The sequence below is a fragment of the Geotrypetes seraphini genome, chromosome 16, assembly GCF_902459505.1.
Source record: "Geotrypetes seraphini chromosome 16, aGeoSer1.1, whole genome shotgun sequence".
NCBI classification, from domain to species: domain Eukaryota; kingdom Metazoa; phylum Chordata; class Amphibia; order Gymnophiona; family Dermophiidae; genus Geotrypetes; species Geotrypetes seraphini.
Genome location: NC_047099.1, coordinates 4,538,890 through 4,561,443, shown reverse-complemented (window position 1 = coordinate 4,561,443; position 22,554 = coordinate 4,538,890). Strand labels below are relative to the sequence as shown.

At 43.5% G+C, this 22,554-nt stretch overlaps 2 protein-coding genes across 8 annotated transcripts; one reads left to right on the top strand and one right to left on the bottom strand.

Annotated features, from left to right (window-relative positions):
* Positions 1–75: 75 nt before the first annotated feature.
* On the top strand, positions 76–9,380 carry GMPR2 (guanosine monophosphate reductase 2). The gene is made up of 9 exons (XM_033923106.1): positions 76–785; positions 3,446–3,565; positions 3,729–3,812; positions 3,926–4,099; positions 5,743–5,824; positions 6,039–6,145; positions 6,308–6,350; positions 8,378–8,537; positions 8,665–9,380. Exons 1-9 carry the CDS (start codon positions 699–701, stop codon positions 8,861–8,863), a joined length of 1,056 nt encoding a protein of 351 aa, XP_033778997.1. The 5' UTR covers positions 76–698; the 3' UTR covers positions 8,864–9,380.
* LOC117349548 lies at positions 9,372–22,390 on the bottom strand. 7 transcript variants are annotated; one of them, XM_033923101.1, is made up of 6 exons: positions 22,178–22,389; positions 18,138–19,752; positions 13,783–13,889; positions 11,070–11,173; positions 10,684–10,791; positions 9,372–9,942 (listed from the first exon to the last, which is right to left on the bottom strand). In XM_033923101.1, exons 2-6 carry the CDS (start codon positions 19,619–19,621, stop codon positions 9,907–9,909), a joined length of 1,839 nt encoding a protein of 612 aa, XP_033778992.1. In that variant the 5' UTR covers positions 19,622–19,752; positions 22,178–22,389; the 3' UTR covers positions 9,372–9,906. The 7 variants fall into 7 exon arrangements, 5 of the variants coding, with proteins under 5 accessions (XP_033778992.1, XP_033778991.1, XP_033778993.1 ...); XM_033923100.1 differs by having other exon boundaries at positions 22,206–22,389; XM_033923102.1 differs by having other exon boundaries at positions 9,372–9,938; positions 22,206–22,389.
* Between the last annotated feature and the right edge of the window lie 164 nt (positions 22,391–22,554).

Below are 22,554 nucleotides of genomic sequence, written 5' to 3'. Positions count from 1 at the left end.
CTCTTGAAGAAGAGGGCGCGTCTTGAGCCTCGCTCTGGCCGGCCTGGACAGAGTTCGGGATGCCTATTGGCCGAAGGCCCGGCAGGGAATGGCGGGTGGGTGGAGCCATGTCGCTGAGGACGAAGGCCGACTGCTGCGCGCGCGCAAGCCCGATCCCAACCACCCGTTACTTCCTGAGATCTATTCTAGAACAATCCTTAGATATCCTTCCGCGCGTTGACTGGGAGAGGGACTCGTTACCGGCTGCGGAAGGATCCTTCCTGGTGGTTTTGGGTTTTTTAAACTTTTAGATTTTTCCCGTTAATTTTTTATTTTAATTTATTGGTTTTATAGTCAAGGAGTCACCCACCTCAGCTTTAACCCTTTGAAGGTCAACGCCTCTGCACCAGACTGCGCACAAAACATCTAAAATTCACCTCCCCCTCTTACCCTGGGTGGGCCAAAGACATTGGCTGAACGCTATTTAATTAAAAAAAACAAAACAAACCCAATTGGAAACTTTAACGCCTATGGTGGAGGACCGTGTGGCACGTGCCAGATTTGACGACCCAGTCCATTGACGTTTGCCACAAGAAGAACTGGTTAGGTTGTGCGAAGGAGACAGCGGTGGTGCCTTTGACCAGACTTTGGGAAAGGGCCTCATTTTCTCCTCCCCAGGGCTGGCTCTAGACCGGTTTTGTGAATCATACGTGTAGAAAATGCCCCGCATTGACAACGATGTGAAGCTCGACTTCAAGGACGTGTTGCTGCGGCCAAAGCGAAGCACGCTGAAGTCACGCAGCGAGGTGAGATGCTCACCACTGGGACTGCGGCATCATTGCCAGAGACGTTGGCTGTGCTATACCTCTTTCCCTTAGAGCACACTATCACCACCGCATCTCCTGATCGCCTTGTCTTGTATCTGATAGACGTGATGGGTCCCCAGACAGATAGTAGGGAGGGTGCCCCAAGTCTTACTGGTAGGCTTTCAACGTCAGCAGTGGCTTAGCATGGGTGAGAGACGCCCCACTCCTTCCCTGATCCTCCCTGCCACATGCGCACCCCCTTTCCCTGAAGTCCCTGTACCTCTAGTTGTTCACTGCTGGGAGCAACAAATTCAGTGTGCTCCTCGTGACCTCAGTGGCTCTCCCTCTGATGTCAGTTCCTATGCGTGACACCCGGAAGTAACATCAGTGGGAGAGATGACGTGGTTGCGAGGAGCACGTTGAAGTTGTTGCTCACAGCAGAGAACAACTAGAGGTATGGGGGAAGGGAGGCGTGCGCATGGTGAGGGGATGAGTGGGAAGAGGCGGGGGCAGAGAGGAGGAGGAGTGCTGGCACCCCCACCAACATGGTGCCTGGGATGGAAACCCCCCCCACCCCCACCCTGCTCCGCCACTGAACTTCAGGCAAGTTTGGGACTACTATAGGACACTAATATGGGGGTCCGTGTAGGGTTACCATATTTTGAACAGTAAAATTTCAGAGATATGACCCCGCCCTGTTCTCTCTCCAGTCCTGCCCTGTTCTGCCCCTACCGCTACAAAGCCTCATCTTCCCCGATGAGCTCCGGCTGTGTTTGGAGGGCTTTGAGCATGCGTGGAAGTGTGTGACGTCATCATTGTAAATCTTGAAAAGCGATCCACTTGTACCCGTTCTACACCACTCATGATTTTGTAGACTTCAATCATATCTTCCCTTGGTCGTCTTTTTTCCAAGCTGAAGAGCCCTGACCTCTTTAGTCTTTCCTCATACGAGAGGACCTCCAGATGCGGCCAGAGCTCGTTGGTGCTTTCCAAAACCCGCAAACTGCTGTGTTTTACAAAGTCCATCCGACATGTTCGAGTTTTCCCAGATGTCTGGTAACACTAGGCTCAGGGCAATTGCCCTGTTGGTCAGCCCTGATATCTGGCCCTTACTACGATGCATCCAGATATGCCTCACTCTTTCTACACTATAGAAAGATGGGTCCTTGCGACATGCCTTGCCCTAACCATCATCCATCCTGATCAACTTTGCCTGATAGCTTGATACCCTGTCTCTATAGCATCCCATTTGGTTCACCCTGCCCTTACTAAGACATCCAGATATGCCTCACCCTTACTGCACCATATCCAGACCTGTCTAATTTTTCTGCACATACTGACAGGCCTAGCTTGTACCTCAACATGTCTGTATACACCTCGGCCTTATTTTTATTAAAATGCTCATGCACCATTTCATAACCAAAATGCTCTTTCAAAGCAGTTTACATCAAATCGCATCCTTAACTTATGAACAGTACATACAAACAACATAAGACATTTAACCAAATACATGTCCTCCAAGAGACCAACCAATACTGAACCCATGAACTGTATCAAATCTGGTCATACGTTACCTGCATTCTCCAGGTTATACTCAGTCCTTACAGGGCACGCCTCATCTTTACTGAAACAGTTATCTTTCATCCTTATCATGACCCCTGCATGCAGGGCTGTACTAGTGCCTGGCTTATCTATACATTTTTGGACAGAAATTATCCTTGCTAAATCTCCCATGGACATACCTCACTTGCAGTGTTCTTTTCTTGGGATACGCCCAACCCACAAAACACTACAACCCTGTAGGATATTTCATCTTTCATGCAACACTTAGATGCACCTTGCCTGCAGTTCCTTTTCCTCTGGACATACCAACTTTCATCATGCCCTCACACTGTACCATACTTGAAAATGGAATCCTTTCCACAGTTGGGGGGGGGGGGTCAAAGATGAGAACAGTTTTTTTAGTGACACAGATAAGGATGTGACAAGAATATATAATGTTCTCTTAGGCTTCCATGGCTGGCGTCTTGATTGGTGCTGTTTTCCAGGTCTCGCTGCATCTGGGTAGGTAGAACCGACATTTCAGCCATCAAATGACAGTGCTGCCGGCGCAGACGCAGCGAGACCCAGAAAACAGCAACAATCAAAAATTTGTAATGTTTGCATCCTCTGTAGCGATAAACATCAGTGGAGTATTCTGTTTAAAGATGCATTTTTAATTTATTTATAAATACTTTCCTCTTCAGACAAATCTATTACATATGAAAAATCTATTCCCTCTCTACAGTTTTTCCCTTTTTTTGTATCTGTCCTATCATTGTATTTTCCCCAACTTACTACATGTACACCGCTTAGATATTTAATAAGCGGGATATCAAATTTTAAATAAACTTGAAACTTGGGAGTCACACTAGGGACTCCAAAGTGCGCTAGCATTTTTAGCACGCGTTAACCCTTGCACTACACAAAAATACTAACGTCAGCTCTATGGGGCATTAGCGTGTAACATGCGTGCTAAAACCGCTAGCACAGCTTAGTAAAAGGAGCCCTAGGTCTTGTCTTGCTAAGCTCTCCTCACTGGGATGGTGAATGGACCTTCTCCTCTTCTTCCCCCAATGATCTCTGAATTACCTTTTTTTTCCCCCTTTGTGCTTTGGCAGGTGGAGCTAGCAAGATCCTATGTTTTCCGCAATTCAAAACAGTCCTACACTGGGATCCCCATTATCGCAGCCAACATGGACACTGTGGGGACTTTTGAGATGGCACAGGCTCTCTGTAAGGTAATATCTAGGTCACAGACTCACAACTGTTTTTTGGGTTGTTGTTTTTTTTTAATTTATGTATGGCAATTAAAAGAGGTGTGTGGGGGGAAGTAAGTAAACGATAGCGTAAAGATAGGTCTCACATCCCTTCTTTCCCCAACCCCATTTCTCTGTTCTGTAGTTTTCACTCTTCACTGCCATCCACAAGCATTACTCAGTGGATCAATGGAAAGTGTTTGCTGTTGAGAACCCCGATTGCCTGCAGGTGAGTCCCAGTCCTTGGCTCTCACCCCTTAATTTTCACATATTGGCCTTTTGCTCTTCTCCCTCCCCCTCCCCCTCCCCACCACTAACACACTCACTCTCTTTATATCCCAGCATGTTGCTGTTAGCTCAGGCACAGGACAGGCCGATTTTGAACAGATAAAGAAGATCCTGGAGGCAGTACCTCAAGTCCGCTATATCTGCCTGGATGTTGCCAATGGCTACTCGGAACACTTTGTTCAGTACGTGAAGGATGTGCGTGCCCACTTTCCTGACCACACAATCATGGTAAAGTATCCCTATGCACTTAATATATTGTAGTATCCGTTTCTTCCTTTAGCCTGGACTTCAGAATACATCCGTTGTAATGCATTGTGTAACGAGTTTCAAGTTTTATTACCATTTGATGAATCGCTTATACAAATTTTCTAAGCGATGTACAATTTAAAAAGCCACTAGTTAGTGGTCTCACATACAATTGGATAAAAAAACAACATACAAATTAAATAAATCAACTAACATTTTTGCAGTCGTATTAAAGACAGACATGATTGAAGGAGGAAAGGGGGGAAAAGTTACAATTTCATTCTATATTGGAAATTACATAAAAGGAAAAAAACGAAAGGGAGGGAAAGGGTTCCTTTGTTCAGATAAGCAATTATTCCTTCCTCCAAATTTGGGTGATCTGGGCATGTTTTTCCCTCCTTTCTGCTTGGACTGTAGGAACTAGCAGAAATGGGAATTAGCCTACTGCATCTTTTCTGCCTTATAGACAAGACAGATGGATACAGCTCCTGAGGAATGCTTATCTACAACATAAACACCCTCTAGACTGAGACTTACAATCTACTTAAAACAGACAAATAAGAGATTAAGGAGTTTCATTTTTTATTGGAATTATTAATGGGTATTGAACAGGCAAATAAGTGGCTAAGAGTCTCACAAAAGCAGCCTTAAAGAGGTGGGCTTTTAGCCTGCATTTGAAGAGAGCTAGAGATGAGCATGTCAAATCAGGAAGTCTGTTCTAAATATATATGGCCCAGCAAGATGGAAGGAATCGAGTCTAGAGCTGATGGTGGAAGAAAAGGGCACAGATAAAGGTGACTTAGCAGAAATCCCAAGAAGGGAAGCAAAGAGGAGATAAGAAGGCCTGCCAATGACTTTGCCTGCCAATGACATTCTGCTAACTATAGCTGTCTCTGTTCAGCTGGCAGAATGCCTGGAATCTTAAGAGACAAACCCCTCAACTAAACCGACTCACTTAATTTTTTCCTTAAAACCACCCAAAGGGCCGAGAACCCAAAATACACCAAATCTATGCTATGGGAGAGTGGGTACATGGCCAAATAAACCAATCTCCAGCTCTTCCCCCAAGCTAATAGTTCATATTGTGTTAGGCAAAATACTGGTAGGGGTTACAATCCCTATGGCCTACCCCATTCTGCTGACTACTGGGTGTGCACACAGCTGTACTTATGAGACCAATGTGCAAATGGACACAGACACAGCAACCAAACTAGGTCACACAGCGAGGAAAGGAAACATTGGAGGGCCTAACTAGAAGTCTTGCCTGGTGGGTAAATATCAAAGAAATATCTTTGTGTGTATGCATACCTGTCTGTACAATATATATTATGCTCATACACAAAAGACATTTCTTTGTCATTCTCTCACTAGTCAGGACTTCGTGATGTATACATCTGTGTATTTTTAACCTATATTGCAAGAGATTGCTTCCTGCTCTGTACTTTGATGCGACTAAGCAGGCTTGGTCTGATGTGTGTGTATTTTATTTAACATCTTAATATATAAAAATACTTATTTTTAGAACCTTACTAGACATACATAAGATGCATGGATGCATAAAGGTGTTTGCTGGCTATTCCTGGAACAGTTTTCTGCTTGTTTTTCTCTTGGTCTCATTGCTGTAGGCAGGGAACGTGGTAACAGGGGAGATGGTGGAAGAACTTATTCTCTCAGGAGCTGATATTATTAAAGTGGGAATCGGCCCAGGTAATTATTCTGGGAAAACAGAGTGAGAATTTCTTCTGAAAAGAAAAGCATGACAAAACCAAAAACAGGGTGAGGAGCGATACTGGAAGAACCAGAGTAGCAGAAATTATCCCAGGACAAAGATGTTAGCCTGGTAGCACATATGAATTTATCTGTAGCAAAATAAGAAATATTTAGGGATAATTTAGCTTTGTGCTGATGCTTGTTTGTGTAGGCTCTGTGTGCACAACCCGGAAGAAGACAGGGGTTGGATACCCACAGCTGAGCGCAGTGATCGAATGTGCTGATGCTGCCCATGGCCTGGATGGACACATTATATCGGTAAAACACCACTGCATCTGTGCAGTACTAACCAGCACAAGCTGTGCTGTGCTGGTCTGTACAGGCACCTTTCAAGAAGATGCCCTGATGCACTCTATGGACTAGTAATAGAAGTCCAGCGTTAATGTGCAGAGCCTGTTATGTATTTCTTTATTTTTTAAGGATGGAGGCTGCTGCTGCCCAGGTGACGTTGCCAAGGCCTTCGGTAAGATTTCTTGCATAGAACCCAGCCTCACAAGAAAGAAGATCCCTACAGACCCTGATCTTGCTCTCTGTCCTTTCTGCCTTGTTGGTGACCGTTTCTCCAGCCCTATGTAATGCTGATCCATTGCCTCTCCCTTATTATATAAATGGTACACAGTTAGATATTGAGTAAATTATCCTAAAATTCTGTAGGAAATAAACAAAGAAGGTATTTCCACTAATAACAAAACCAAGAACCTCGTTTGTGAAAACCTCCCTGTATAAGATGCGACAATCAGCCGCAAAACACTAAAATTATGTTTAGTGTTTTTTCATTTTTCTGTTTTTACCTTTTTGAATTGTTAAGGAGAATTTCAGTAGAGGGAAGTGACCAAGAATGGCGATATAACCTGTGGAACACACATGGAGCATGTGCAATTTAATTACTTGATTGGTGATAATTGGCCTTAACTAGCATTGGAATAGGGTCATAACCCATGTGCATAAAGTACGCATGTATAACGTCTAACTGCTCAGGGCCATTCTTGTGGGTGGGATAACGTCTAACTGCTCAGGGCCATTCTTGTGGGTGGGGCATGGGCATCCCGTCTAGTCTACTGTGTACTTTATACAATACTATCAGTTACGTAGGTAAGGTGCTGTATTCAGAGGCGCTTTTACAACTGCCATAGAGAGGGTGTAAGTTTCTATAACCATAAAGCTCTATAACCTCACAACGCAGGTGTAAAGAGCCTTAGCCAATAGGAAGAGGAGGAGATAGTGGATGCTGCGGATGGACCATTTTAGCCTTTATCTACTGTCCTGTTTCTATAACCATAAAGCTCTATGACCTCACAACACAGGTGTAAAGAGCCTTAGCCAATAGGAAGAGGAGGAGATAGTGGATGCTGCGGATGGACCATTTTAGCCTTTATCTACTGTCCTGTTTCTATAACCATAAAGCTCTATGACCTCACAACGCAGGTGTAAAGAGCCTTAGCCAATAGGAAGAGGAGGAGATAGTGGATGCTGCGGATGGACCATTTTAGCCTTTATCTACTGTCCTGTTTCTATAACCATAAAGCTCTATGACCTCACAACGCAGGTGTAAAGAGCCTTAGCCAATAGGAAGAGGAGGAGATAGTGGATGCTGCGGATGGACCATTTTAGCCTTTATCTACTGTCCTGTTTCTATAACCATAAAGCTCTATGACCTCATAATGCAAGTATTAAGAGCCTTAGCCAAATTTTCTGAAATTTACCAAAAAAGATTTGGAGGCCATTAGCAGATTTTTGTAATGAGTAATAACATTTTCCCATAATAAGATATTTGTTAAATGGGGATGTGGGTGGGTATTATTTTATTTATCTCACAATATGTATGAATTAATTAATAAATTTTAAAGGATTAGGTTAGATTTTCTGAAATAGGTAGGGAGGGATTGGGAGGGGGGAGGGTTATTTTATTTATATTGGTCATACATATTAAATGAATTACATATTATTTAGAACATTATAAAATATGAATATAAATATGATATGTTGTACTTAAAGTGTTCATGAAGGTAAATCAAGTGTGTATTTATAAGATCATATATTTTTTTCTGATACACTTGTTGTAATATGAAAAAATGAATAAAGAAATTATTAAAAAAAAAAAAGCCTTAGCCAATAGAGAGAGGGGGAGATAGTGGATGGGCAGATTGGATGGACCTTTATCTGCCATCATGTGTCTATGTTAAATGCTGCCTTACACTAGTATTCCATAATACAATTACACGCTTAAATGCCATTATAGCATTTGTGCTTAGCACAGAAAATTTAGGTGCCTAACTTCAGGCGACCTTTCCGTTATTGAGACAGAAATGGGGGAAGCCACTGTTTGTCGTGGATCGGTAACATGGAGTGTTGCTACTCTTTGGGTTTTGGCCAGGTACTAGTGACCTGGATTGGCCACTGTGAAGATGAGCTACTGGACTTGATGGGCCATTGGTCTGACCCAGTAAGGCTGTTTTTCTGTCCTTATGAATTGGCCCTTTTGTCCCTCAGGTGCAGGAGCCGACTTTGTGATGCTGGGAGGAATGCTTTCAGGACATACAGAATCGGGCGGCAACATAATTGAGAAGAATGGAAAGAAATATAAACTTTTCTATGGAATGAGTTCCGAGACTGCCATGAAGCGCCATGCTGGGGGTGTGGCAGAGTACCGGTGAGCCTTCATGAATTTCTGACAGAGAGGTGTCAGTGAGTGGGAAAAATAGAGGCAGGATAGTGTTACGAGTTGCTGGGGAGAAACCCAGGATTTGTCTACATTTGAGCTCTTTTTTTCTTTTTAGGGCTTCAGAAGGAAAGACGGTGGAAGTTCCCTTCAAAGGTGATGTGGAGCATACTGTCAGAGACGTTCTAGGGGGAATCCGCTCCACCTGCACCTACGTCGGAGCTGCGAAACTTAAGGAGCTGAGCCGTCGTACTACTTTTATCCGTGTAACACAGCAGGTGAATCCTATCTTCAGTCCCAATGCAACTGAAGATTAGAGTGGGCATTCTCAAAGATGAGAACCAAGAGACCTCAGCATTTGCAAAGAGATTCTCAAAGAAGAGGACCAAGGGTGGGGATTCCAAACACTCCTCACCCTCCCATTCCAGTATTCTCATTACAGTATGTACAGCAGGAATGTCCTCTCTTCTTTCATATTCTTTCTATCAGAGACTTAAAAAAAAAAGAGTTGCATTCAAATTCAGATAACACATTTCCAGATATTTCCATCTCACTGTATTACAGGGAACAGAGACCATCCTCAGGTGTTTCTTGCCTACTATTTCATTAGGTGACACCTCAGGGAATAAAGTCCATTGCTGTGCCTTTTCTCTCACCATGACACCGTATCCCCCAGGCAACATCTGTGTATCCTGCTGTCTGCAAGTATACATTGAATACCTTATTGTATCATCTTTATAAAAATCCTGAGCCATGTGCAGGGAAGAGACATTTCTGCTATTTTCACTGATCATTCCTAGCATTGCACAAATAAAGAGAAAGATGTTAAAAAAAGAAAGTTACCTTTATTATGCAGAATAATTGGAAATAAAGTACTGGTCAGTAAGTGTCATCTAAGGCCTCTCCCTTTACAGTCTCAGAAATTTATGTGCCTCGTGTATAGGCAAATTTGCTTAGGATGCCATATTCTAAAGACACCAAATATCCAAGCCAAAGAGAAGCCTGCTACCACATGTTATATGCTGCATCAAAGGGCATCACTGGAGCACTGTGGCCTTTCTCTGTTCCTCTGTTGGATGTCTTCCCCACCCCCTCATCTCCTGCTCTCTGGTCTTGCTTATGAGCATCAAAATCTTAAATCTGGCCTAGCTGTGACCTTTTACATTAAGGATCCTCTCTTTGCAACCTAGGGATCTGTTTAAATCTTGCACAGTCAGATGCTCCCTTTGAGCTGGGGAGCATTTCCTGTGATTGCTTGAGGTCTGGACTGGAGACGTGTCCCATGGTCCTCTTTCGTTCTCCAAGCATCTCTATAACAAGAGGGTATCGCAATGATTTTCTCATACAGCTGCTGGTCGAGCTAAGCAGATCTCACATCAAAGGATTCACCTGCTGGCTAAAAGAAACGTGTATTGACATTAACCAACACTTAAAATTCTACTTCTCTCTCCATATTTGCAGGGGCTAGGGGCAGAGCCCAGCTTGTGAATGTGGAAAAAGCGCTAATAACTTTTAAGCTTGACTCTGACCCACCCCCACACCTTACCTAGTGGTCTAACAGTTAAGTAGAGCAGGAGCGATTTTCCTGCCCTGTGCAGAGCCGTCAACAAAAATGGCTGCCATGGTCTCATGAGACTAGAGCAGGAACTCACAGCAGCCATTTTTGTTGATGGCTCTGCACGGGGCAAGAGCGAAGGAAGATCGCTCCTGCCCCGCCTCACCGCTAGACCACCAGGTACATTGTGGAGAGGTCTAGGAGGTGGGGGGGTGTCAGGGTTTAGAAATTCACGAATAACCAAAGTTGCAAGTTCTAAACCCACAAATTTGGAGAGAGAAGTGTAAATTAGCCAAATTACAGTACAGTTAGGCAAAAAAATGGGGCTTTGTGTACAGTATCAACATTGAGCATAAGACCGTCCCCAGACCTATACATATTACACTTGTGTAGAGTATCAGCAGTGCTCAGACCCTCTGCACATGTGATACACTTGTCTTGTTTATTCCCTGTCTCTTTTGCTTTTCAATCATTCCCCATAGTTTTTATATTATGTAAACCGCTTTGATTTGACTTTTTTTGTGAGTAAAGTGTGGTATATCAAATAACTGTAACTGATTTAATTCCCAACTGTTTTCTTACCCGAGGTCTCCATGAGGTGTATAACTTGCGACTAGTTGCCCTGAAGTGTTCATGGAATGTGGGGATGAAAGTGTTAAATCTTGTCTTTTGATAATTCCTCAAGGACAGCTAGAGAGGGGAATCAAAAAATGAAAGAAATGTCAGCCCCCCCTTTTACTGTGGAAGAGACCTCTCCCCCTTTGTTACATATCTTCCCTCACCTTACTGTGCTGAAGTCCCCTCAATAAACGCCTAGGTGCAATGCCCTATGTGCCAACATCAAAATCTTATTGTGAAAGACACCCCTTCCCTCTGCTATCCTGACTGTATGAAAGGCTCCTTCCTTCTGCCACCTGATTTCCTTCACTGTATTACAGAGTGTGAGGGGTTGTCACATTTCCCCTTACCTTACTACTGGAGTGACACATGCTCCCACCCTCATCCTCAGAGTCGAGGATCATTTCACCAGAAGTTGGGCTTTCGAGCAAGCAAGAGGATATCAGAGGTGACTCTATGAAGATGGAAGCAGAGAGAACATATGGTGGATAAACAATTACAGATAAGCATGAACATACGTGTCTGGCACAATTATTTATTTAATTTTCTATACTCTTCTCCCAGGGAAGCCCAGAATGGTTTACATGAATTTATTCAGGTACTCAGGCATTTTCCCTGTCTGTTCTGGTGGGCTCACTATCTAATGTACCTGGTGCAATGGGGGGATTAAGTGACTTGCTCAGGGTCACAAGGAGCAGCACAGGATTTGAACCCACAATCTCTGGGCGCTGAGGCTGTAGCTTTAACCACTGCGCCACTCTAGAAATCGGAATGTAGTAAAAGTAAGCCAAGCCTAGGACAATGAAGCCACTGTGACATCACTGATGAGGTTGGCTCTTATTGGTGGAATGAGGCATTATGATGTCACAATTCCAGCTCTGGTTATCAAAAGCTGAAACTTTTCACACTATTTATTCAATTTTCTACACTGTTCTCCCAGAGGAGCTCAGAATGGTTTACATGAATTCATTCAGGTACTCAAGCATTTTTTCTTTGTCCGGGTGGAATCACATTCCATTTAATGTACCTGAGCCAATGGGGGCATTAAATGACTTGCTCGGGATCAGAAGGAGAAGCGTGGGGTTTGAAGCCACAACCTTAGGGTGCTGAGGCTGCGCCACACATTTTAATAACCAGGTATATATCTCTATAATATCATCAAATCTTAAAAAGTCATGGTCTTTTGGATGATTGTACCTTCACAATTTCAAGTCCTAACCAAGGATGTAAGAATTGTACAAGTATCGTGACAAACTATATGCACATCCGAATAACGGATACATTTTGTAGCTGGAATGGCGATAGTCCTTCCAGGTTAAGTAATTCTGAATTCCTTGTAAGACTCCATTGTATGGCCCCAAAGCCCTTATTATTATTCCACCAATCTCAATTTGTAAATCCTAGTGCTTCATAATCTTTTCCATTCCTATAACCTGGTATTGACACGTCAACAAAGCATACATATTTTGGTTCTCCTATGGTTCTAACTTCATACTGTAGTCCGTCTGATCAGTTTGGTCTTGCATTTTCATTTTCTACGACTTTCTATTTCATTTTATGTTCCAAATAATTTTTTTGCACAAGGCAAAGTTATCCCAATTCACAAACAGTGGTATAAGTATGTGGAATTTCTACAACCACTCTCTCTAGCCACTGTTTTCTAAAGTGGCGTCAAATCAATAAGTCTAATAGCCTCTTATAAGATCTTTTTTTATCTTCTGATAAACAGACTGATATAAAAAAATATGAAAGAAAGAAGACTGAAGAAAATAAATTAAAATAAAGGAGAGTATTAGTTAAACAAGATTTTTTAAATAAAATAGGAAGGCAGGTGGTTTTTGTTTTTTTGCCAATCAGGTTTGCAGACGACACAAAGCTATGTCGGGCAATCAGATCGCAGAAGGACAGCGAGGAACTCCAGAGCGACTTGAATCAATTGGAGAAGTGGGCAGATAAATGGCAGATGAATTTTAATGTGGAAAAATGTAAAGTGATGCATTTAGGCAGAAAAAATAAAGATCACTAGTATGTCAGGTGTAACTCTGGGAAAGACCGAACAGGAAAAGGACCTGGGTGTACTGATAGATAGGACCCTGAAACCGTCGGCGCAATGTGCGGCGGCGGCAAAGAAAGCAAATAGAATGCTAGGCATGATAAAGAAGGGAATTACGAGTAGATCAGAGAAAGTTGTAATACCGCTCTACAGAGCCATGGTCAGACCGCACCTGGAATACTGCGTCCAGCATTGGTCTCCATACCTACAGAAGGATATAAAACTGCTAGAGACGGTGCAGAGATGAGCAATGAAGCTAGTGAAAGGTATGGAGAACCTGGACTATGAGGAACGACTTAGGAGACTGGGGTTGTTCTCCCTTGAGAAGAGGAGACTGCGAAGGGATCTGATCGAGACTTTCAAAATACTGAAAGGATTTGACAAAATGGAGCAGGGAAAGCAGTTATTTACAATGTCCAATGTGACACGAACAAGAGGACATAGACTGAAGCTGAGGGGGGACAGGTCCAGGACGAATATTGGGAAGTTCTGTTTCACGCAGCGAGTGGTGGACACCTGGAATGCTCTCCCAGAGGAAGTAATTGCAGAATCCACCGTTCTAGGATTTAAGGGTAAACTAGATGCACATCTCCTTAAGAGTGGCATAGAGTGATACGGGTAAGGGTAAATTAGATGCACATCTCCCTTGAGAAGCATACAATGATATGGGGACTAAAACTATGCCAGGGTACACCTGGCGGGGCCTCCGTGTGTGCGGATCACCAGACTTGATGGACCCAGGGTCTGATCCGAAGATGGAAATTCTTATGTTCTTGATTGAATCAAGAGCACTTAGTTATCACATACAGACACCAGATGGTGCATTTGCTCGACATCTGAGGCTTTTTTTCCACCATTGAATAAAAGAGGCTAGTAGATTTATAGACTTGATAGATTTATAGATTTATTGACTTGATAGTGGATTGACAGCCTAATAATTTTTAGTCATATCGACACAGGCACAAAGAGGAACGGACAGAAAAACACAGTCAGCTTTTGATTATCAGTACCTGAATTGCTTTCCTTAACTGGTGAACCATCAGCTGGAAATTCAACAGACTCTCGACACAGAAAATCGGAAGGAACTTCATGACTGTTTGTAGGCAAGCACTGCGAGCTTTAAACGACAAGAAGGAGAAACATGACTGGCACAGAAAAAAGATCAGATGTTTCAGAGATTCTAAGGATAGGAATTTAACATTCTACAGCAGTAGCTCCCTACGGCAGCACTGTCGTCTTTGTTTTGACGCTTCAACTTTTGACGCTTCAACTTCTTTGGCGCTAAAGCTTCTCCTCTGACACAAGCCGCCTAGGTGGAAACAGGAAGTGCATCAGAGGAGAAGCTTTAGGGCAGTTGTGCGGGACTTGGTGAGATACCTCCGGACATGTCCGGACACCTCAGAAAGAGAAAACTATGAAGAATGCCCGTGAAGGTGAGGGGAAGGGAGGAAGGTGGCCCGATGAGGGGGAAGAGGTTGAGTGGCATGAAGGGAAGTGGAGGGAGAGGGAGGAAGGGTAACAGATGCTGAAGGGAAGTGAGGATGGGAGAGAGAGGGAAGCAGACACTGAAGGGAAGTGGAGAGAGAGGAAGGAGCATACACTGGATGGAAGTTTCATCATCATATCAAGCTCAGCTCTCTCACTAAGAACATAAGCAATGCCTCCGCTGGGTCAGACCTGAGGTCCATCGTGCCCAGCAGTCCACTCACGTGGTGGCCTAATGGTCCAGGACCTGTGCAGTAATCCTCTATCTATACCCCTCTATCCCCTTTTCCTGCAGGAAGATGCATTTTTAATTTATAATTTATTCATAAATAACTTTCCTCTTCAGACAAATCTATTACATATGAAAAATCTATTCCCTCTCTACAGTTTTTCCCTTTTTTTGTATCTGTCCTATCATTGTATTTTCCCCAACTTACTACATGTACACCGCTTAGATATTTAATAAGCGGGATATCAAATTTTAAATAAACTTGAAACTTGGGAGTCACACTAGGGACTCTAAGGTGCGCTAGCATTTTTAGCGCGCGTTAACCCTTGCACTACACAAAAATTGTCCAATCCTTTCTTAAACCCCAGTACCGTACTCTGCGCTATTACGTCCTCTGGAAGCGCATTCCAGGTGTCCACCACACGTTGGGTAAAGAAGAACTTCCTAGCATTTGTTTTGAATCTGTCCCCTTTCAACTTTTCCGAATGCCCTCTTGTTCTCTTATTTTTCGAAAGTTCGAAGAATCTGTCCCTCTCTACTCTCTCTATGCCCTTCATGATCTTGTAAGTCTCTATCATATCCCCTCTAAGTCTCCTCTTCTCCAGGGAAAAGAGACCCAGTTTCTCCAATCTCTCAGCGTATAAAAGATTTTCCATCCCATCAGACGTGTCACTCTCCTCTGAACCCTCTCGAGTAACGACCAATATTGGACGCAGTATTCCAGATGTGGACGCACCATCGCCCGATACAACGGCAGTATAACTTCTTTCGTTCTGGTTGTAATACCCTTCTTGATTATACCTAGCATTCTATTCACTCTCTTAGCGGCCACTGTGCACTGTGCCGTCGGCTTCATTGTCATGTCCCCCAAGTCCCTTTCTTGGGTACTCTCATTCAATAACATCCCTCCCATCGTATAGTTGTACCTCGGGTTTCTGCTTCCCACATGTAATACTTTACATTTCTCAACGTTGAACTTCATCTGCCATCTCGTCGCCCATTCCCCTATTTTGTTCAAGTCCCTTTGCAATTCTTCGCAGTCCTCTTTAGTCCGAGCTCCACTAAATAGTTTGGTGTCATCTGCAAATTTTATTGTCTCGCACTTCGTCCCTGTTTCTAGATCATTTATGAATATATTAAATAGCAGCGGCCCGAGCACCGAGCCCTGCGGAACACCACTTGTGACCCTCCTCCAGTCCGAGTAGTGGCCTTTCACCCCTACCCTCTGTTTCCTACCCGCCAACCAGTTTCTGATCCATCTATGTACGTCTCCTTCCACCCCATGGTTCTTCAGTTTCCAGAGTAGGCGTTCATGGGGCACCTTGTCAAAGGCTTTTTGGAAATCTAGGTATGATGTCTATGGGGTCTCCTCTGTCCATCCGTTTGTTAATTCCTTTGAAGAAGTGCAATAAGTTAGTTAGGCACGATCTCCCCTTGCAGAAACCATGTTGGCTGGTTATCAGAAGTTTGTTTCTTTCAAAATGTTCATCGATGTTTTCTTTTATCAGTGCTTCCGCCATTTTCCCTGGAACCGAGGTCAGGCTCACCGGTCTGTAGTTTCCCAGGTCACCTCTTGATCCCTTTTTGAAGATGGGCGTAACGTTGGCTATCTTCCAATTCTCCGGGATCATGCCTGTTTTCAGGGATAGGTTGAAAATTTGCTGCAGTAGTTCCGCTATCTCCTCCTTTAATTCCTTCAGAACTCTTGGATGGATTCCATCCGGACCCAGGGATTTGTCAGTTTTTAGTTTTTCTATCTTCCTGCGCACATCTTCAAGGCTCACTTCCATGGATGTTAATTTTTCTGCTCGATTTCCATTGAAGAATTGCTCAGGTTCCGGTATGTTGGTTGTGTCTTCGTTTGTAAATACAGACGAAAAGAACATGTTAAGTCTTTCCGCGACTTCTTTCGCCTCCTTTACCACTCTCCGTCGTCCAGCGGTCCCATCTCCTCCCTAGCCGGCTGCTTCCCTTTAACATATCTAAAGAACGGTTTGAAATTTCGTGCTTCCCTGGCTAGTCTCTCTTCATACTCTCTTTTGGCTTTTCGAACCACACGATGACATTCTTTTTGATACTTTCTGTGCTCTTTCCAGTTCCCCTCAGTTTTGTGCTTTTTCCATTTCCTGAATGAATTTTTCTTATTGCCTATCGCTTCCTTCACTATTTTAGTTATCCACGCCGGGTCTTTTGTTCGACTCTTTTTGCACCCCTTTCTGAATCTGGGGATATACAGATTTTGCGCCTCGCTCACAGTGTCCTTGAAAAAAGACCAGGCGTGTTCTACCGTTTGCCATTTTTGGGAAGTGTTCCTAAGTTTCTTCCTTACCATTTCCCTCATCGCTTCGTAGTTTCTTTTCCTGAAGTTAAAAGTTGTCACTATGGTTCTCTTTCCTTTCGGTATTCCTACCTCAACCTTGAACTTGATCATATTATGATCGCTGTTTCCCCAACGGTCCCACTACTTCCACTTCCATTGCAGGTCCCCTAAATCCATTTAGGATTAGATCCAGAGTGGCATTTCCTCTCGTTGGTTCTCTAACAAGCTGCTTCATGAAGCAATCTTGTGTAGCCTCCAGGAATTCTGTCTCCCTAGCGTATCTTGAGCTTCCAAGACTCCAGTCTATCCCATTTTTTTTAATAACATATTTTTAAAATCATACTGTGAGCAATACATCAATATTGTTATTATATTCTAATAAAATAATTTTAAAAATTTATCCTTGTTTTTCAATATATAGTATGTACAATATAGTTTACCCAAGGGGGGCACTATTGAATCATTCACTGAAAAAGTGGGCTCCAATTAAAAAAAAAAGGTTGGGAACCTATGTTCTACAGTCTACGTATAAAGTATTTCTCTTCCATCAGTGATAAAATCCCTGTGTATAAATGATCCCATTCAGCAATTAGAGAAAGTGAGAGTTGCAATGGACTTAAGAGACCATCTGATAAGAATCACTGAAAGGAAGACTGGAAGTGACCACAATCCCCCATTCTACAGGGACTTGGGGGAGATCAGCTACAGTCAGAGAAAAAAAATAGAAAGAGATCATGGAAAGTTACAGAAAAATAGGGCTGGAAGGGAACTCAAAATATCAAGAGTCAGAAAACCACAGAGCATCTAGTCACAGGGAACAGGGATGAACTCTTTTCATATGAGGAAAGGCTAAAGAGGTTGGGGGCTCTTTAGCTTGGAAAAGATGATTGATGTCTACAAAATCCTGAGCTGTGTCCAACTGGTAAAAGTGAATTGATTTTTTCATTCAGAGAATAGTTAAGCTCTGGAACTCATTGCTAGAGGATGTGGTAGGCGCGATTAGTGTATCTGGGTTTAAAAAAGGTTTGGACACATTCCTGGAGGAAAAATCCATAGTCTGCTATTGACTAGACATGGGTAAAACCATCGCTTGCCCTAGGATTTGTAGCATGGAATGTTGTTAGTGTTTGGGTTTCTGTCGGGGACTTGTGGACCACTGGTCTGACCCAGTGTGGTTAGTCTTATGTTCTTAAGTCATATGGGATTTATTTCCAAAGTATAGACATACAAATACTACACTTTTTGAGTGTTCAAGTAATTTGAAAATGAGCCCCAATATCTACAAGCAGTATTTCCTATACCTTAGCCATCCAAGAAAGAAGTTTTCTAACCTGCTGTCAGTGAAGGTCTCCGTTTCTGCTGCATCTCTGACTCCTTGGCAGCTCCAAGCATCTCCTGTTGTCTCCAGTGGAAAAGATTCCGATGTTGACAAGTGGGGTTGTGCTGGTTCTGGACTGAGTTGTAGCCTCCGAGATGGCCCTCCTCCGTCTCCTGTACCATTACTGATTAGCCTGAGAGATGAGACCTTTCTTTGTAGAGTCTGGCTGCCAGCTTCCAGGTGGCTGCAGGTGTTGCTTTCAGTGTCATCAATTTCTAGAATCTCATTGTTGGCAACTTTGGTACTCTGAGCCTCTGATCTCAACAGGGGGCATAATGTGACATTGTTATATTTGTGTTTGTAAAGAGAATAGCTCGGACCCCTTGACCTCTCCAGAGGGCACAGTGTAAGATCACTGTAGCTGCATTTCAAAGGAAGGGGACTCCTACCTCCTGCCCTCTCCAGGGGACACAAGACAACTCTGGGATCTCCACACCTGTTGGGAGAGGGGCACAAACCCTTTGACCTCTCCGAGAGGCATAAGTTGATTTGATGATCCCTCCATTTATAAGGAAGAGGGCCCTGAAGATTTGCCTTCTTAAGGGGACACAAGACAACTCTGGGGTCCCTGTGTTTGTAAGGAGAGCTCTCGCCCTTTGACCTTTCCAGGGGACACAAGATGATATCTCTGTATTTGTAAAATTGGAGGCTATGACACTTTGCCCTCCTCTCTAGAGGACACAAGACAACTTGGGGGTCATTGGGTTTTTGAGGGGAGCTCTCACCCTTTGACCTCTTCAGGGGACACAAGAGGACATCTCTGTATTTATAAGATGGGAGGCTATGACACTTTGTCTTCCTCTCTAGAGGACACAAGACAACTTGGGGGTCCTTGGGTTTGTGAAGAAATCCTTCACTCTTTGACCTCTGTAGGGGGCACATAAGGACTCTGGAGACCCTAATTTTGCTAACAGTGTAGTTTTGAGTCTTCAACTGCTTCAGGGGGCATAAAACAACTTGGGGGTTCTTGGGTTTGTAAGAAAGGGGATACGGATTCTTTGATCTTTTAAGGGAAGGTAAGTTAAGTTTGGAGACAACATGTTTGTAAGAATGGAAGCTCTGATGCTTTGCTTTTTCTAAGGGACAGAAGACAACTCCAGGGTCACTGTGTTTATAAGGAGGCGAGTCTTCAAACTTTGACTTCTCCAAGGGGCACATGAGGACTGTGCTGTCCCTGTGCTTATAAGCAGTGGGGTTCCAATGCTTTGATTTCTCCAAGGAGCACATGAGAACTCTGGGGACTCCATGTTTGTAAATGAAGCATTTCTGATCTTTTGGCTTCTCCAGGTTGCACGAGATGCCCTCTCCAGGGTGTTTGTAATGAAAGAGGTTCTGACTCTTCAACACTTCCAAAGAGTGCAAGATGCCACTGGGTTCCACCCCCTGTATATAAGGAGGGAGGCTCTGACTCATTGATTTCTCTGATGGGTACGGCATGACCTTAAGTCAACATTCTTGACAGATCGCCCTCAATCTCTTGGTTCATGCTGTGTCTTCAGTGCCCTCCTACTCTGTCATCTCTCGCTAGTCTAGGATCCTCTCTGAAGTGATGGAAATGGTTTCATCAGCTGTAAACAGATGGTTACAAATAGAAAATTTAGTGCCATAATCTAAACATCAATGAAGGCCCACCCTGACCCAAGAGACTCCTTTCTTGGAATCCCTAGTTGTAGAACAGGATTTGAAGGCCAGGGGACCAGCCCCCCCAAGGGCCAGTATAACTCTTTCTGTATCCCAATATGGTGTCTGAGGGGTTAGAATCTGTGCCACTCTGTCCAGGTGTGGTGCCTCAAGGGTTGGCCTCTGTCACCTTCTCCAGCAAACTTGACTCCCAAGTACTGCAAGGCAACTAATTCTAACATTAGTTCCTATGCATCTGGGGGTGTGGGGATTTGCACTCATTAGGTACATTGTTGTGTATCTGGGAGGCTGAGGTGTGGAGGGATTTTAATTCCCTTACAATTGTATAGCTGTCTGCTCAAGCCTTTTCAGCAGGGGAGGTGACCCACCATATGCTGGCAGTGCAATGCTGAAGGAATATTGTTGGAGAATGAAGAGCAGCAAGTATTTTGTGGAGGGATCCAGGGGTGCATATGAGAACAGCTAGGATGAAGGGACCACGAGTAGTGAGATTGCAATGGCAGTGAGAGGGTGAGAATGAGCATCAGCCCAGGGAGCAGACAGCGGACCTTCTTGTGAACCGAAACTACATTTTGTTTCAATTTTTTTCACGTCTTACTATACTGCATACTGGGGGGCATCTTCTAGGCAGTTTAGAATACTAAAATCATTATACAAGAATGAAAAAGTTTATTATATTTGATATTATGTCTCTAGAAAATCCATTGAAGTGGTTTGCATAAACTCAATAAAATGGAGCATAAGAGCCTTACAATAACACATACCCAACTGGAGCTCAACAAATGTGTAGCCCTACACTGGCGGAGTGGAAAGCCCATGTCATTGCACCCCAAACCCCCTCCAGGTGCTACAATTTAAACTCTCCTTCACCGTCAAAATGTGATATACATGTTGGCCCAATCGTGGAAAAAACCTGTGATTCCAGTTATGGAAAAGGTACTGCATAAGTTAGATTATATATGTCTTATGTCTAAATTGATGGCATATAAATATGGAAAGAATGGTACCTTTTCATAAAGATTGGGATAATTATCTTACGTGGAAAGATGAGGTGCGTTGATTTCTGTTAGAGATACAATACTACTTGTCTTCTAGTAAATCTCAGTTCGGCTGGTTGCATGGTGATAACTGGTGAAGTAGATCTGGGGCGTTGTTGGTTTCTTTTTTATTTTATTTTGCACATCACACATTTTTGTATCTATCTGATGATATGTAAAATTAGCCTGTTGTCCTCTTTGTTCTAGGGGGGTGGGGGACTTGTTCACTGTTTGTGATGTATGGTTTATATCTTTGTATTTGGAAAATAATAAAAAATAAAACAATTTAAAAAAGTGATATACATGTTTAGAAAAGCAATTGCTTTGTTTTTAAACTGATTTATTCCTCCTGACTTCTCGATGGTTGTCATATTGGAGCATTCCCAGTGGGGCTCAGGCATCAAGGGGTTATCCTGCCTAACACTAGCTCAGAGACTTCTTGTGGCTGAGAGCAGAGGCCCAGGTGGAAAGTTGCTTTATTTCCAGTTTACTGAGACTCGAGGGAATTCTAACTCTAATAAGGAACAGTGTTGCAGGGCCAGCTCTGTTTATTTTTCACACACTGCCCTACTTTTCAGCCCCCACTGACCTGCAAATGAGGCCACACAAGGAATCCCTGCACATGACTGAAGTAGAGAATGACCCATGGTTACTGCAGGGCAGAGACAAACTGTACTCTGAAGTCCTGTGCATTGGAAGAGTATTGGTGAGGAGATGCAGCATTACCTATTCCCTGTACTTGCCAGCTATAATGGGGACTTTTTTTTTGATCATGTCTCTGTGCACACATATATTGGACAGAGATATGGTGTATATGTATAGTCCAAAAGTTCACCGGTCTGTAAATTTAACACTCCGATCTTGAATCCTCAGCTATAATATACACTCAAATAAATAAATAATGAAATCATGTGCCCAATCTCCTGCCACGATGGCGTTATGATGGTCCCGATTTGATCTCGCTGTGGCTCCAATGCAGATTGGGCACTGAAAACTTATGATTTCATATATATATATACACCCACCCACACAATTTGAGTGTATATTATTACAGTTGAGGATTCAAGATCGAAGTGTTAAATTTACAGACCGGTGAACTTTTGGGACTTTTCATGAATACACTGGAACAGTACAGAATATACGCCTGATAATTATATAGGTGCATGCATACATTAAGTACCATGGACATTTGCCCTGCATGCACCATCTCTATACGACTCGGTATGCACGCATATGGTGTACATAGGTTACAAATGTATATATCTCCTGCATTCTGCAGGCATGCATCACTATAAAAGCTCGAAGTTAGACGGACCTCACCCCCACCATGCAACCTCTCTTACTGTGCTCTCGCGGGACTTCCAGGGTAGGGATTAAGGACTGTAGTTCACGGTACAGCTCAAATATTTTCTGCCGCTTTCTTAGAGACGGACTCAGTAGACGAGTCGAAATGTTCCAGGGGCGGAAGTTGTGCGAGACTTAGAACGACGGCAAACAAGAGAGGGGCGGAAGTTAAGGGAGGCGGACTGCCATTTTTCAAGAGAGGGGCGGAAGTTAAGGGAAGCGGACTGCCATTTCTCAACAGAGGGGCGGAAGTTAAGGGAAGCGGACTGCCATTTCTCAACAGAGGGGCGGAAGTTAAGGGAAGCGGACTGCCATTTCTCAAGAGAGGGGCGGAAGTTAAGGGAGTCG